This window comes from Bombus pascuorum, chromosome 14 (genome assembly GCF_905332965.1).
Source record: "Bombus pascuorum chromosome 14, iyBomPasc1.1, whole genome shotgun sequence".
In the NCBI taxonomy this organism is placed as follows: Eukaryota; Metazoa; Arthropoda; class Insecta; order Hymenoptera; family Apidae; genus Bombus; species Bombus pascuorum.
The window spans coordinates 7,539,308-7,553,724 of NC_083501.1; the positions used below are offsets into that span (position 1 = coordinate 7,539,308).

Sequence of the window (14,417 nt, forward strand, 5' to 3'; positions counted from 1 at the left end):
GTTTGCTGCCAGTGATATTTGTCGACGAAGGACTCAACGTAGCCTTTTTTAGTTATCTCAACAATTTTCCTTGGCCTTCAAAATCATCGCTTGCATAACAGAGTTGCATGATTGAATTAAACTTTGTCCGTAAAGTCCTTGTTACGTGAAAAATCTGATTTTGTTTTTTATAGCATGTCGATACTTTGCATGTTACGTATCGGACTAAACTCGAGGACTATACAACATGCAGGATAAGTATTAGCATATCGTGTAAATTATAATTAATTTTTCTAAGAAATGACCACGAGAAGGTATCAAAACTCATAGTAATCAGACTCGGAACGGTTCGAAGAAAGGATAAAACTTTGTGTTGCTACTGTTGCATCGAGTTATAACTCGATCTTTCGTTCGAGGTCGAAAGTTATCTTACTGTTTCTGCAGTTGTTAACCTAATTTCATAGAAAACTCGCATCTCTGCGTGCAAACGAATCAACCGTGCGAATGAGACCATCGTCGTTCATTTTTCTCCTTGTTTCCCTGTATTCACGAAATCCTCGAGATTTGAATCATAAACGAAACACGAAACAATAGCGGTCACTCGGAGGAACGTCGTCCCAAACGTCGCGACTCTTTTCGTGCAAATTTTTAACGCTTTTGTAATGGTGATTCTGCCTATTGAATTAAAATGTATTTATTTCAAAAAAAAAAGAAAAAAAACGGTAGTCGTTAAATCATGCAATTAACAGTCAATTACGCTATTCTAATATGACATTAGGGAAACACGAATTGTCTCGTAGAACGAGAAAAGAGGTTGATACATGTATCGTGGATCACGAGGAATCTGACTCATGCATTCAACGTATGTAGCTTTATCTTCAACAAGTAATACTTGCTTTTATTCTTATCAAATGTTAGTTTATCAATAGCAAAGTAACAGACGAACATCTAAGAAAATTGTTCATTAGCTAATCGCGACGATTTAAACCGTACATGTAATCTTTGCACGATTTTTTTGTAATCGTTTTATTGTCTCGTTTGTTTAAAACTCTGTTCGTTGCTCCGCCGAACGTAAACAAGATATGGTCCCCTTGATAATACCGACTACACCGCTCGATGTACAGTTCGCAAATATATTTACAGTGTAGCGAATAAATGCAACACGCCAATCCTACTGCTCTTGTATTACTTAATTACCTAATATTTGTTCCTTTCAAATATCCTATTTAATCGCATCTTAATTCAACTTTCCATCTTGCGTCCTTATCCTCGAACAAATCTGCCTGCGACTTTATCGAGATAGAGCAGCTTTTATCTTTCGGAAGATACAATTAACCCCCTCAAAAAAAAAAAGAAAAGAAAATGAAGCGACGATTTAAAATTCGGTTGGTACATTAAAAATAGGAAAGAAGATAGCACGTGTGCGACATGGAAACCATTATCAATTTCCATTATGTAATTCGACTGATTCGTATACGTTGAACTGTCAGCTCGCTGCCACTTTCGATAATTAACGAAGTGTAAATACCATAATTTGATTTCTCTTTAACGAGCTCGTTCGAATGCAGTTATAAATGAGTAACGAAAGAACCTTTGAATTTTTAGTTTCACGAATGTCGATCTCGAAGCTCATCACATTTTACACTCGGATTTAAGAGCCAGAAATTTATCAATTTGTGATATTTGAGTAGCAACGACACGATAAATCTTTACGTTCCTCCCTTGCTCAACCGTGAAAGATCCCACGAAGGTTTCTCGCCACGTCGCAACCGTCTGGAGATGATCCTCTTCTTTTCACTTTGGCTCAACTGACGGTACCACGACATAACTTTAATCAACTTTAACTAGCCAACTCCCGTGACGGTACTCCTCTGATTGCCCCTCTTCCCTCCGACATATTCTCCATCCTTATTCTCTTTGCGCAGAAAGTATTGCTCTCCATCGTCGATCCCTGGGACGTCAGTGTAGCCAGTGTCGATCCAGTCGGCTTGGCAGAACGACCAGGCGTTTCCCTGTCATTCTTATTGCCACAACAGAGCGGAAGTAAGCCACAGGAATCTTTGTCCCCTGGTAGAATAGTCAGGATCCCGTCACCTTGGTACAAGCCAGCATATAGCAGCGTGGTGGAACATCTTCCCGCTGGCGGAGCTGTTGAAACCAGCTCCGGGAAACCCACCTGGGTGGATCCTTGGCACTCTTCCAGGTAAAACGATTGCCTTAGTTAACGCCAGGGATCGACGACCATCTCTTCTCGATTAAATTCAGATTGCCGCCTTTAACTTAGAATAATCACGGAAACTATTAAATTTGTCTTTTTTGGGGAAAATTCGATAGAAATACCTGTAAAACGCTCTTTATGATCTAGATCTAGTTTTTGAGGATAAGATATAAGACATTCCTTATAATGTGGATTTAGATTTTGGGAATAAGACGTACGAAGCTCTCTGAGATCTAAGTCTAATTCTATAATTTATATTTTAATAATATTTGAATCTAGCTTTCTGGGAATAAAGCATACAAAGCTCTCTATGAACTAGACCTAATTTTCGGGAATAGACGAAACGACCCTGCAAAGTTTTCACGCGCTGGTAACGATATAATAACTTTATCTTGTCTGTACTTCGAAGGTCACCAAGCGGAGGAAAATACTATCCAGCGAAAACGCCGGAAAAACCAGCGAGAAAGAAGGTGTCGAACGAAGGGAAGAGTTCGAGAAGAAACGGTAACTTCCGGGACGATCTGGAAATTCCAGACGACAATGGATTAATCGGCACGACACCGGAAATCACGTGCAATGATTTCGATGACGAGCAGAGTAGTGGAACAGTAGCCAGAGTGCGTTTCGTGAACGAAGAACGCCCTAGGTAGAATGCAATTTCGATTTAACTCGCGTTGTTCGATCGAATAATACGTTGATCGAAAAGTCGTTAGAATTACGGATTAATTTTTTGGGTGTAGGAGTTCCACTTGGGGATCACGATTAGACGAAATAAATCGTGTCCATAAAGTGAATAATTTGTACTCGTCGAATACGATCCATTTACCGACTGTGAGTCACACTGGGAATTGTGATTCTACGCGTGATCGAGGAGAGCGTTTACGAGGTAGAACGAAGGATTCTGCGGTGAATGTTGATGGGAATATCGAAAAGAAACAGTGTACGTTAACCAAAGAAAACGAAACACTCGGCCACGGAATTTTTGAGGACGAACAACTTGAGAATGTTGTGCAAAATTTAGTAATTTCGAGGTACCGATATCGATAGAACGGCTATTATTAGTATTAATAAAAAGAAATGACGGTAGAGTTGTAACATGTCGTTATGGTTTATTAACGCGATGATACTTTCTCAAGGTACAGTCCCATTTTAAGCGGAACGCAAAGAAGGGCAATAAACAAAAGAACGCCATGTCAACGTCACGAACCTCAGGAGAGAATCACAGTAGGTGAGATAAAACGTAGTTTATTAATATCAGGAAAATAGAATTTACGAAAAACAACAGAGTCTTCGGACGTATAAAATATAAATCTCGATATTCACGATGGAATCATGGCAAGATCTTGCGGCAATTTCGGTTTATTCGGATTGTTCATAATCAACCAATTGGCAAGCCACAAGACAGGATCTGCAGGTTTCAATTTGCAACACTGTGTAAAGAAATTTTCACAAATTATCAATTTCTAGTCTAATCGTTGAGGTTTGACAAAAGGTATCCTAGAAGTTGTTTCTCTTACTGTTGATAGTGCTTCTACGAGTACAGGATTAAGTACTTCCCATAAGTAATCCACTGCTATTTGATTCTTCAACAGAGGCTCGACTATGACTGAAACGAACAGACGAAATGATCGATGATAAAAAAGAAAAAAAAAAAGAAAAAAGGATAGTAACTATAGAATCTATACAATCAGGAAAGAAGAAATGAATTTCTTTCTCAGCCTCTTGTCGAGTGTTACTTCCGTGAACAGCATTTTTAAAATCCTCGCCTCTTCTACCATATCTCGCTCTTATACTATCAGGATAATACAAACGAGCTTCCGTGACCTGAAATAATTGAATTTAATTTAGAATTAAATGTAACTGGTGAATTAATCGAGATATTCTCGAGATGGTCGAACCTATTTATAAATTACTTTCGTCGGACCCATGAGCAATCGCCACTCATGAACGGCGCATTTTTTCCCCAAAACGTGAACGATTATAGGTTCTGATGCCATATAGGCAACAAGATGTGCAAAATTTAGCTGTCCATATTTATCCGAGTAAAACTCGGACACCTGTTCTGGCGTGAGTTGCAGCCATCTTGTTTGATAAATCTCGAAACCTTCCTCGAATATTCGTTGCTCGATTTGTTTTCTATAGATTATCGCTTCTGGTTTTATAATTGCCAACGTGCACTCGATGTCTGGCCTTTCTTCGACTTCCTCTTCCTCGACGCAGGGCTCGTAACTGAATATCGGTGGATGCCATGGTTCTTCTTCGGCTTCTCCGAGACACTCGCATTCCCCAGAATCGACGAACTTGTACTACATGATGTGAAAAATAATGTAGCTGACGAAACATTTTGTTCGATTATGAAAAATCGAGAATAAAATTACCACTTTGGAACTAGTGCTAGAACTATTTGAGCTCGACTGTGATCCTTTTGGGGATCCATAGATCACACATTTATGATCCGATTGCGAAGAATCCACAGTACTCCAGATATCTTTATCCGAAATTGTGTCACAGCTCGGTGGTTCGGTTATGTCTTTCGTTGGACGGTACGATTTTGCACATTTTTTGAAAAGCGTCACTGTCTCCGGGACCTTTCTGCTATCATCCTCTTTATCCGCAGGGCAATCGCACATTTTTGTGGCATTTAAGATTGTCAGTCGTTCTCTGATAATTTTCTTCGTCGATTCTGTTCATTTGGTATGATAGAAAACGTATTCTATCGAGGTTAGAGTTGTTGACATTTAGGCAATAATATCGAAAACAAAGTAACGTTGGTAACACTGTTGATCGAGTATCGATAATTGTAGTAAAATATAGTTTTTAGTTTGAAATTCGGAAGAAATAATAACTTCTTTAAATAGGTAAATATTTTATTCGTAATATTTCTCTCTTATAAAGTTGAAATCATACTTAATTATACTCGTAAATAAAATTTACGATTCTAATATTTCTATTTCTCAGAGAAATACAATATAACAAGGAGAAAATAATTATGGTTTCTAGATACATCGAAGGTGGCGGGACATAACGAAAACGCACCTGCCACATCCACAGACAAAATTACGGAAACTATAAGAGTTCCAAATGACAAGAGTACTGAAACGAGCGATCGCACGATACTAGCTAATCGAATTCGTAAAACGGGTATTTCGATGCCGAGTAATCTGGATGAAATGGAGGATCTACGAATCGATAGGCAAAAGGTAAGTTCGAAGAATATGATGTTCGTGGAGAAGTTGAATAGAAGACGATACTTGTTTCTCAGGGATTCAGTAATATTTATTTAAACACATACACAGTCTATTCCTAATATTCGCAAATCAAACATCGTGTTAAGCTTGACTGTGAATAATCAATAACAGTGCGAGCCCAGTAAAGGAATTAACAGCAGCGTTAGCTGTCGTCATTCTGTCATAATTATCGTTTGTTAAATGTACTGAAGGAATTTGAAGCTGGAAACTGGTTTCTTCCAGTGAAGAATAATTCATTTGGACTATATCTGTATTATTCACAATAAACCTTTAATATGTATAGTAGTATGTGTTTGTTATTTGCATAAAAGATCAAGAGAGTATTCTCTAAATATGTGAAGGATGTCAAGGATTATAAATACAATTCTATCTATTCCATATCTCACTATTCTCTGAAAAGAGCATTATCTGAGAATTTAAAACTCGATGTGATAAAGGTTTGTTCTTTATTGCGGAGTTACAAATATCTTTAATAATATGGTGGAAATTGGTATAAAAATTATCTTTGAATTACATATCATTTTTCCAATTCCGAAAGTTTTCGCTTCGGTTTCTGAGTCGGTTGCGATTTGTCGATGAAAAAGTATGATTTCTCGGTGATTACGTAATGTTTACCATCGTCAACCTATGCATTCACCGTGCTGTGCTATGCCGTTCTACGTTTCCGTGAGAGTAGTTCTCGAGTGTCGTTCGAAGCAGCAGGTCTCACTTTCCATCGTTGTTCATCGTGACTTGACATTTAGAGAGTTTAAATAAGTAAGGTCACGGAAGAAACGATAAAACAGGATCCGTGACAACGATTTAAATATTCTCTTCTTGTTACTTGCCATCAAATTGATTTTCTCAGGATTGTTCGATGTTCACGAGTGATCAAACTTTCGCAGGGAACCGCCTCGAAGTTCACGAGATCGGAGAGCGACGACAGCAGCAGCGTAACGTTCAGCAACAGCGGTTCGACGCCCAATGGAAGTCCGCTCGGTTCTGAGACCGAGGAAGAAGCGAATGACGAAGAGTTGGCCAAGTAAGTTTTTTTATTCGGCTGATAAATATCCCGTGAGTCTTTTAAATACGACCACACGTTAATAAATCGTCCCCTCCAAACGTAAAAAAATGACAAGACTAATAAAATATTGTAATTATCTATACGACATAATAAGCGAACCGAATTTTGCGATACGAGGTTTTACAAATTTTTATGCTCATTTTTATACAAAAATACACACGCTCGCAGATGAATATAAATATTTATTTCGTAGAAAAAAGTTCAGCATATAAATACAAAAAAATAATTACTCATATAGTAAAGTAATCATAAAACGATATCGTATCTTAAACATTATGAATCCAAACTGCCTTTAAAAATGAGAGGAACACTCCTGAAACTTTGTCGTTAATATTCGTCACATCACACGTAAATCCTTTGTCTAACTAGTTGAAACCAGTATTCGTGTCTTCGTAGAATTATGTACGCTCAGTGTGAGGATCATCTTCGGATTCGACCTTCTTTATATCACTTCAGGGTTATCGCACTAAGAGTACGATCGAGACTCTCCCAATCGTCGCACCAGACTGCCAGTCAGTCGGTATTTGACCATTAACAGCCTTTAACACCAAGAGATTTCCGCGTACTTTGTGTTACGTGTACGCTGTTGCGTATCTTCGTGTAATTTACGATGCACTTGGTGAGATTAACGCAGTGTTTGCCCTCGAGACTTTAAAGCTTACCGCGCGCTCGCTTTGTTTCTAGCAGTCACTTTGCACGCGAAATCGAATAAACTACAGTTTTAGTTTCCATCGCTTATTAATTCGACGATAAATTCCATGAGAGTCGAACATCGATAATAATCGTTTTCGCGAAGTTTCGAAGAGAAAATGATGCCAAGATACGACGTTGGTAGTGCGGTGTCTCTGCAAAGGTATTATAAAAGAAGAAACGAGAGGAAAGTTTGCTGCCTCTTTTAGATATTTCATTTGAAAGAAAAAAATTTAAATATTTCCTTTGGTGATTGTTTAGAGTACCGTTGCAAGCTCCACCTCGAAGGAAAGGCAGAACCATGTCTCCAATGATAAATAAGAAATTAGGAAACGATCCGATGGAACTTTCTGGAGGGCAGAGCGCCAACTCCACGATAACGAGCGTTAACAGCATTAGCAGTTTGCTCAAGGAAAAACTTCAGCTGTCAATTCCTCAAGCTCTACGCAGTAGCAAGAAGAGGCAGAACGCCGATTATCGGTAAACAAGTTTGAGAAACGTGACTACCTATGGTAATTTCCGACTTAGAGTTTGAACGGTTGTTTCGATGATTGTTCTTAGACTTCGAGCTTTCGTCGGGATATTGTTCCTCTGTGTCGTCTTCCTGGTAGGATTTGCGCATATTTATTATACGCAGCACGTCCTTCAACGGGCCTATTTCGACAAATTTAGGTAAGCAAGAAGATGTAATAATCTTATTATCAGACTGGGGATATTTATGTCAATTTATGTGTTTGCGATGATAGGTAAAGAAACAGAAGCAGAAATTTATTTAAATATCACAACGAGTTCTACACTTTGAATATTTTCTACAGTTTTGTATATTCTCTACACCGCCTTTCTATGGTGCTTTTTGTATATTTTTGTTCTCTGTTGCGTAACTTCATACTCTGTCACTCATCAAACTTATGGCACATTAGAGAATACAATTATCATTTTGATGAATTTTTAGAATAGAAAATTCCGACAGTGTAAATTGTGCTACAGTATCTGAAAGCCTCGATAAATAAATGTTTTAAATCATTTTTAGCTTCAACAAGAACAAACGAGTGATGCGCGTATACAGCAGCACCGGTATGGAGGTGATCGCAGCGAGACTCGGCGAGGGTATACCGGCAGAAACGGGAGTCTTTCCCTGTCTGTCTCATCACCAGAAGCAAGACTCTGTTTGCCTGGAGTGGCTTCAGCAAGCACGTCTATATCTCGCTCACACAAGGCACACGGACATGCACTGTTACCACGTTACTTGGCAAAGTTTAAATCCTCACTACAATCCCAAAGATTGCTTCGATTGGTCGCAAAAGAGAGGCCACTGGTACGGTGGTGGCCAAGTGCAAAATATGCCTTATCCTCTCGAACGTGGACGACTTGATTTAAGTCCTTTTATTACCGGAGACATTACCAAACATCCCTTTGGAAATGTACTCAAGAGATATTTTTTAAACTCAAAAGGCGCTACTGTACTGGTTGATCCAGAAACTCCACTCTACGTGTCGATTAACGCAAACAAAAGCAACAACTTCTGCATGCAAGCGAAGTATGATGCTTTCGCGTATATTAATCATCTGACACCGTTGCCTCAGTTAAACTACACGATCTGTGCTACCGATAATATGAAGAATTTGCATTCTTCCATGGCTGAGAAGTCTTTGTGGGACGGTTTAAAACCAGATGAGTTGAACGCGGTTCATTCGCTGTTATCTGAACCAGTCTGGCAAATTTCACCTACCAGTGAAGCAGCGGTTTACAATTACACGGATAACGTGATAGCTTTGGGCTTCTTGAGACAAGGACACGTTTTGCTGAGCGAGGAGTGGCAGCCTAGTCCAGGTGACTTCGTGTTGGATGAGGAACGATTCCCGTCGATGGAGGAAACGATTAATATTATTCACCGTCGAGGATTTAGAATCGTGTTCAGTATACAGCCGTTTATATCTACGGAGTCTATCAATTTTAAAGACGCAGTGGCCAACCGATTATTGATCTCTGAGAGAGGAAGCGATCCGAGAATACCCGCTTTGGCTAGGTAAAAATAGAATAATCGACAAAAAGTAGTCAAACGGATTATATACAGGGTGCGCCGTTAGAATCCGGACAAAAGAAGTTTTGTGCAGAAAGTTGTTTATTTAAGTCAATACACAAAAACACATGAAAATGTTGTTATATCTCATTTAAAGGGTCCTTGCTGAGAACTTTTATTCTATGTAACCACCCTCTGCCTCTATGACCTGCTCTATTCTTGCTCTAAAGCGCGAGCACGCTGACTTCAACTGGTCGCGTTTAATTGTCGCGAATTCTGACTCGATAGCAGCTCGTAGGGAGTTGACGTTGGGGTGCCTGCATTTATTAGTTTGTCTCTCGATAACGCCCCACACGTAATAGTCCAATGGGTTTAGGTCGGGACTGTTAGGAGGCCAGAAATCTTTCGACCAAAACATGTCCACATTGTCAGAGAGCCAATTTTGAACAAGATGACTTGTGTGAGCAGGTGCGCCATCTTGTTGAAATAAATACGGCCTTCCAGAAGCCGTAATTTCCATCCACGGCTTTATTACTGTCTTCAGGACCTCCAAATAAACCTCCTTTGTGATTCTTTCGCCTTTTTGGAAGAAGTGCGGAGGCATGACGTCGCCCTCACTTGAGACAACGCTCAAAACGTGAACACTTGCTGGAAATTTGGTTTTGCCCACAACAAAATTAAATTACCGTCGATCTTGGGTAGCTAAAGAATTTTATAATTTCGACCGGCGTTCTCCCGGCGCGAAGACTTTCTATAATCGCCGCTCTTCTATCGTATTCCGGGTTTTGCTTAACGAGTTCTGTCATTTTGAGGTTATAGAAGACTTATTGACATATTTAACTAACTTCAGAGTCAATCAGCACAAACATCTGAATTCTAATATGGTGGGAACTACAAATTGAATTCTGTCCGAATTCTAACGGCGCACCCTGTATTCCCATATGTATAATCATATATATATAATACAGTAAATACCATTACATAGAGATACGAAATTCTGTTTACAGGTACAAGCAGAGTAACAGCGTGGGCGTCCTAGATATCACGAACAATAAAACTCTACCTTGGCTGCAGTCCAAGCTCGAAAGATTGATCATGAAGTACCACGTGGACTCGTTCTACCTTGACTTAGGCACGGCACAAGACATGCCTCACTATTACAAATGCGAGCAGCCACTGACAAATCCAGATCATTACAAAACGATATTCACAAAATCAATATTGGGATCCGTGCCAGTGATGGGTGTGTCAGGCGCGATCTCTAGGCCACGACCGCCAGTATTCGTCTCACTTCCGCCATTCTCTTCCTCGTGGAAGGCTATCAAGACTGTTATACCAACAGTTTTGACCTATGGAATGATTGGTTATCCATTCATTATGCCGGGTGCTGTTGGAGGAGACGTGGCTCTCCCCATGTCTGACAACAATCCTGATAATGATTTTGAAGTGAATTTACCAGACAAAGAGTTGTACATCAGATGGTTACAGCTGTCTACGTTTTTACCAGTGATACGCTTCACTCATTTACCAAGCAAATACTCGGACGAATCTGTGTTAGAAATAGCCAAGACGTTGACGACCTTAAGACAAAAGACAGTGACACCGTTGTTAAAGAAATACGCTAAGGAGATACTTGACACTGGTCTACCGATAATTCGACCCTTGTGGATGTTAGATCCTGCGGATCCGGCCTGTCACGTTGTAGTTGATGAATTTTCTGTGGGAGAGGAACTTATAGTAGCGCCCGTACTTTATTCCGGTAGCAGACAGAGAGAAGTTTATCTGCCTGCAGGAGTGTGGAAGGATGGAATCGATGGTAGCCTTAGGAAAGGATCTAGATGGATCCACAATTATAGAGTCGCTGAGGATAAGGTTGCTTACTTTGTGAAAATGCCGGATAATACGAGATTTTAAATTGAATATCATTGTATATGGAACTTTTGTATACGGAGAACTTTTGCAAGTTTCCGTATACGAGAACAATTAGTGAGTTTGGAGATTTTAAGGGACTATAAAAAAAAAGATGAAAAATCCGAGGGGAAGAAGAAGAAAGTTGTAGCCCAAAGGACATCGACGCGCTTCCTTTATGGATCGCTGTATTTTATGGGTTTACGATAGAAAATGGCTGATAAGAATTTGAAGAACTGTCACCAGTGTTAAGTTTGTAACGTTCCAACGCTCTAAAAGTATTTATTTCTTTACATATCGAAATATATTTATTTTATTTTATTCGTCTGCGTTTCATTAATAAAATCTTATGTTCTTTCAAACTCGAATAATTCGGTAAAAAAATAGACGATATGCAGTACTAGTAGTAAACTAAAAATCTATTTCTTTCGTTGCGTTATATCTAATGCTGAATAGAAATGCATCTCTTCGATAATAGAGAGCTATTTAATCGTGAAAATTTGACGTCATTAAAACGACCCTTGAAATCTTCACGATATCGTACCCAAATTCTGTTTCTCCTCGTGTTGTTGCTGCTGTTGCTGTTGCGCTTGCTGTTGCTGTCGTTCCTCCACCCTCTGTTCGATCGCACCCGAAAGAGATTGAAACGAGGGTAACGACTGCCTCGGTGAATACTCGTCTAGTAACCTTTGAAGATCACACAGCTTTTTAAACTCGTCCTGAATGTGTTGTATGTGTTTCCACCGAAGGGTTTTCAAGCGTTTTATACATTCAGCCGGTGTTTCGTGATGGCTCGACAGATCCTTTGCAAATATCTCGCAACAGTCATCACGCAATGCACGTATTATTTCTATGGAGAATCCTTGTTCCGTTAATTCTCGATTCGAGTCTATGTTCTGAAACGCGATGAAAAGTATGTTCAGATGCATTGAAGAAGAGAAAAATAATGTGCGAATTTTGACTTATCGAATCATTTGAAATCGAATGAAAACCTTTTGCTGACCCGGCGAGATGGCGAATTTCTTGCTAAGAACCCGATCGATTAGATCAACGATGTAACTTTTAGTCGCACGAAGATCAAGATCGAAATCGAGATCTCCACCTGCGTAAATATTCTTCCTAGAAGGAGATTCTTCGTCTTCCTCTTTAACTAATTCGCAACACGAGCTTTCGTCTCTACTTTCTTCAGAGTTACTGCTCGATTCTTTGCCAGGACTGCGAGGAGAATTCTGTTGAACAACGGATCGCTGGCACGGTTTACAAATCTCGGCTCCTTTTGACAAATCTGCCTCTTTCGAATAATCGTTTGCGTCGATTGTCGGAATTTTATGCTTGGACAGAAATGTGAAAAAATAGCTTCAATAAAATGTTCATACTTGAGAATAAAAGAACGGTGATTAAAGACTCACCACGTCTTCGACGTTTTTATTTTTCGACGAAGTCTGCGAACTGCTGCCTTTTAGGATAGAAAGTTTATTCGGTTGTACGCTAGATCTGTTGTTCCCCTGCACATTCCGATCCTCGGCCAAACCTTCCTGCTCTATTTTATTTTCATTCTCGTGCTTGGATAAATTGAATCTCAATCTACCCTTGGTGTATAACCAGCTGTCGTCTTTATGTCCCCCTAAATCGTATCTTTCATCCGCGTTTACCCTATTCATTTTATCAACGTGGTGTCTCTCTCTCGTTCGTGATTCTGACTTCAAAATTCGCTCCTTCTTGTGTCGCATGTACTTTTCCATCGTCTCGCTGTCCACGTCTATGGTCTTCATAATTCCTGTCATTGCCTATTTCGAAAACATGTTAGTCTTCGAGAAATTTGGCTATAAATGCAATTAAGGAAACGGCAAGGCAGTAGCAATTACACAGCGACTAAATTTGATAACAAGTACCTCACTTCCAATATTTTATTTTACCTTTTATACATCACAAGCGTAATATGCAAATGCAACACAAATGCATAAAGAGCCGCAGTCTCCGATAGGAAGTATCTTTACCTGGTCACCGTTCTTCATACAGTAGCTCTCTTTCTTATAGCTGTTTTTCATAGACCGTGGATATTCGCAATAAAAATTCTCGTGATCGTTGCCACCGGAATGTAGCGTGTTCTTCATAATTGAAAGCACTTGTTCCTGCTCGTTCCTACATTGACGTCGATGACTGCTCGGTTGCCTTTTCCGCGAATGATAATGAGCATACGCCGCGTTGCTGCAAGGCGACGCTGCGTATAATCTCGGCGACAGCGAGTTGTTTTGAGATCTCTGATGCTTGAATGTTTGACTCGTCGGAGTCGTCAACAAGTGTTCGTACTCGTTCAAAACCGCATCCATATTTTTCGAACAGCTAGCAAAAGGAATCGTTCTAATCTTGTAAGGTACAACGGCGAATTAAACGTACTTTGTTCTTCCGATCGAATATTTCACTGTTTCAGGCGGACAGTGACAAGAAGGACAGTGTTGCACCTGATCTTTTGTTCTTCTACGCCTCCTTCCAAATTCCGATGGCCCGATCTCAGTCCATGGCTGGTTACATTTTAAACAACACTTGTGTTTCAAATCGTGATGCGATTCACCCTGTTTTCGTCGAACGTCTTGGTATTTTTGCACCGGGTAGCATTCCTCAGTCTCCTAAGGAGACGTCATTCAATTAATTATTCTTAATCATTAATTAAGACCGTATTCTCGTCTAATGACGATCGACACGTACATCGAGAAATCAACACTTAAACGAGTGACTCTTTTTTAAATACGATAAAACATTTTGAAATTATCGATACATAAAAGATATAACTTAGTAAAAACGAAGCTGGCACCCCGCTGGGGGTAGCCGCCCACATGCTATATTTATTTTTTTATTATATTTTTTTTTCTTCACCAACAAGATATAACACTTTACCAAATGTCCACAAGGACAAATTGTAAAATAACCAAAATAAAATAAAAAAAAAAAAAAAAAATTATCGATTAAAATTTTTTAAACGGATGAAATAAAAGGTTTGTTCAAGTAGGAGCGGACCATTTCTTCGATCGTATCGTTCAAATACATCCGAATTACAATGTAATAAATATCGTATCGTGATATTGGGCTAGCATATATGTGTGAAATGGCAACATTTGCATTTAAGGGTTAATTAATGGGTAAAACCTAACCGTTTCTGAATCTGGTCGTTCCATTATCTTGCTGACGTCAGAATCTCCCGTGGAATTCGCATCTGTCCACGTCCCGGACAACCCGGATTCCCATAAGACCAAGTTCACCTCCGTTCATAATAAGATCTGCTGTTTTGTTTAA

General features: G+C 39.5%; 2 protein-coding genes, 1 long non-coding RNA gene and 1 pseudogene across 4 annotated transcripts in view; 1 reads left to right on the top strand and 3 right to left on the bottom strand.

The window, feature by feature from the left end:
• LOC132913957 (uncharacterized) overlaps positions 1–1,909 on the bottom strand; it is a 10,750-nt gene extending 8,841 nt beyond the window's left edge. The window contains exon 1 of the long non-coding RNA XR_009659493.1: positions 1,693–1,909. This is a non-coding gene — a long non-coding RNA (uncharacterized LOC132913957). The remainder of the gene's footprint in view (positions 1–1,692) is intronic.
• LOC132913928 (myogenesis-regulating glycosidase) overlaps positions 1–11,447 on the top strand; it is a 13,446-nt gene extending 1,999 nt beyond the window's left edge. The window contains exons 2-11 of one of the 2 annotated variants that reach the window (XM_060972596.1): positions 1,905–2,182; positions 2,607–2,843; positions 2,938–3,228; positions 3,334–3,425; positions 5,198–5,397; positions 6,330–6,466; positions 7,460–7,678; positions 7,760–7,870; positions 8,229–9,224; positions 10,226–11,447. In XM_060972596.1, coding sequence (XP_060828579.1) covers positions 1,905–2,182; positions 2,607–2,843; positions 2,938–3,228; positions 3,334–3,425; positions 5,198–5,397; positions 6,330–6,466; positions 7,460–7,678; positions 7,760–7,870; positions 8,229–9,224; positions 10,226–11,132 — 3,468 coding nt within the window. In that variant the 3' untranslated portion in view covers positions 11,133–11,447. Of the gene's footprint in view, positions 1–1,904; positions 2,183–2,606; positions 2,844–2,937; positions 3,229–3,333; positions 3,426–5,197; positions 5,398–6,177; positions 6,202–6,329; positions 6,467–7,459; positions 7,679–7,759; positions 7,871–8,228; positions 9,225–10,225 lie in introns of those variants that run through there. The other variant, XM_060972597.1, reaches the window with a different exon arrangement.
• LOC132913948 (nucleoside diphosphate kinase homolog 5-like) lies at positions 3,427–4,968 on the bottom strand. Its single transcript, XM_060972642.1, has 5 exons — positions 4,576–4,968; positions 4,111–4,503; positions 3,883–4,021; positions 3,715–3,803; positions 3,427–3,627 (listed from the first exon to the last, which is right to left on the bottom strand). The coding sequence occupies exons 1-5, from the start codon at positions 4,825–4,827 to the stop codon at positions 3,517–3,519; spliced, it is 984 nt and encodes a 327-aa protein (XP_060828625.1). The 5' UTR covers positions 4,828–4,968; the 3' UTR covers positions 3,427–3,516.
• LOC132913953 (uncharacterized) lies at positions 11,375–14,405 on the bottom strand (annotated as a pseudogene).
• Between the last annotated feature and the right edge of the window lie 12 nt (positions 14,406–14,417).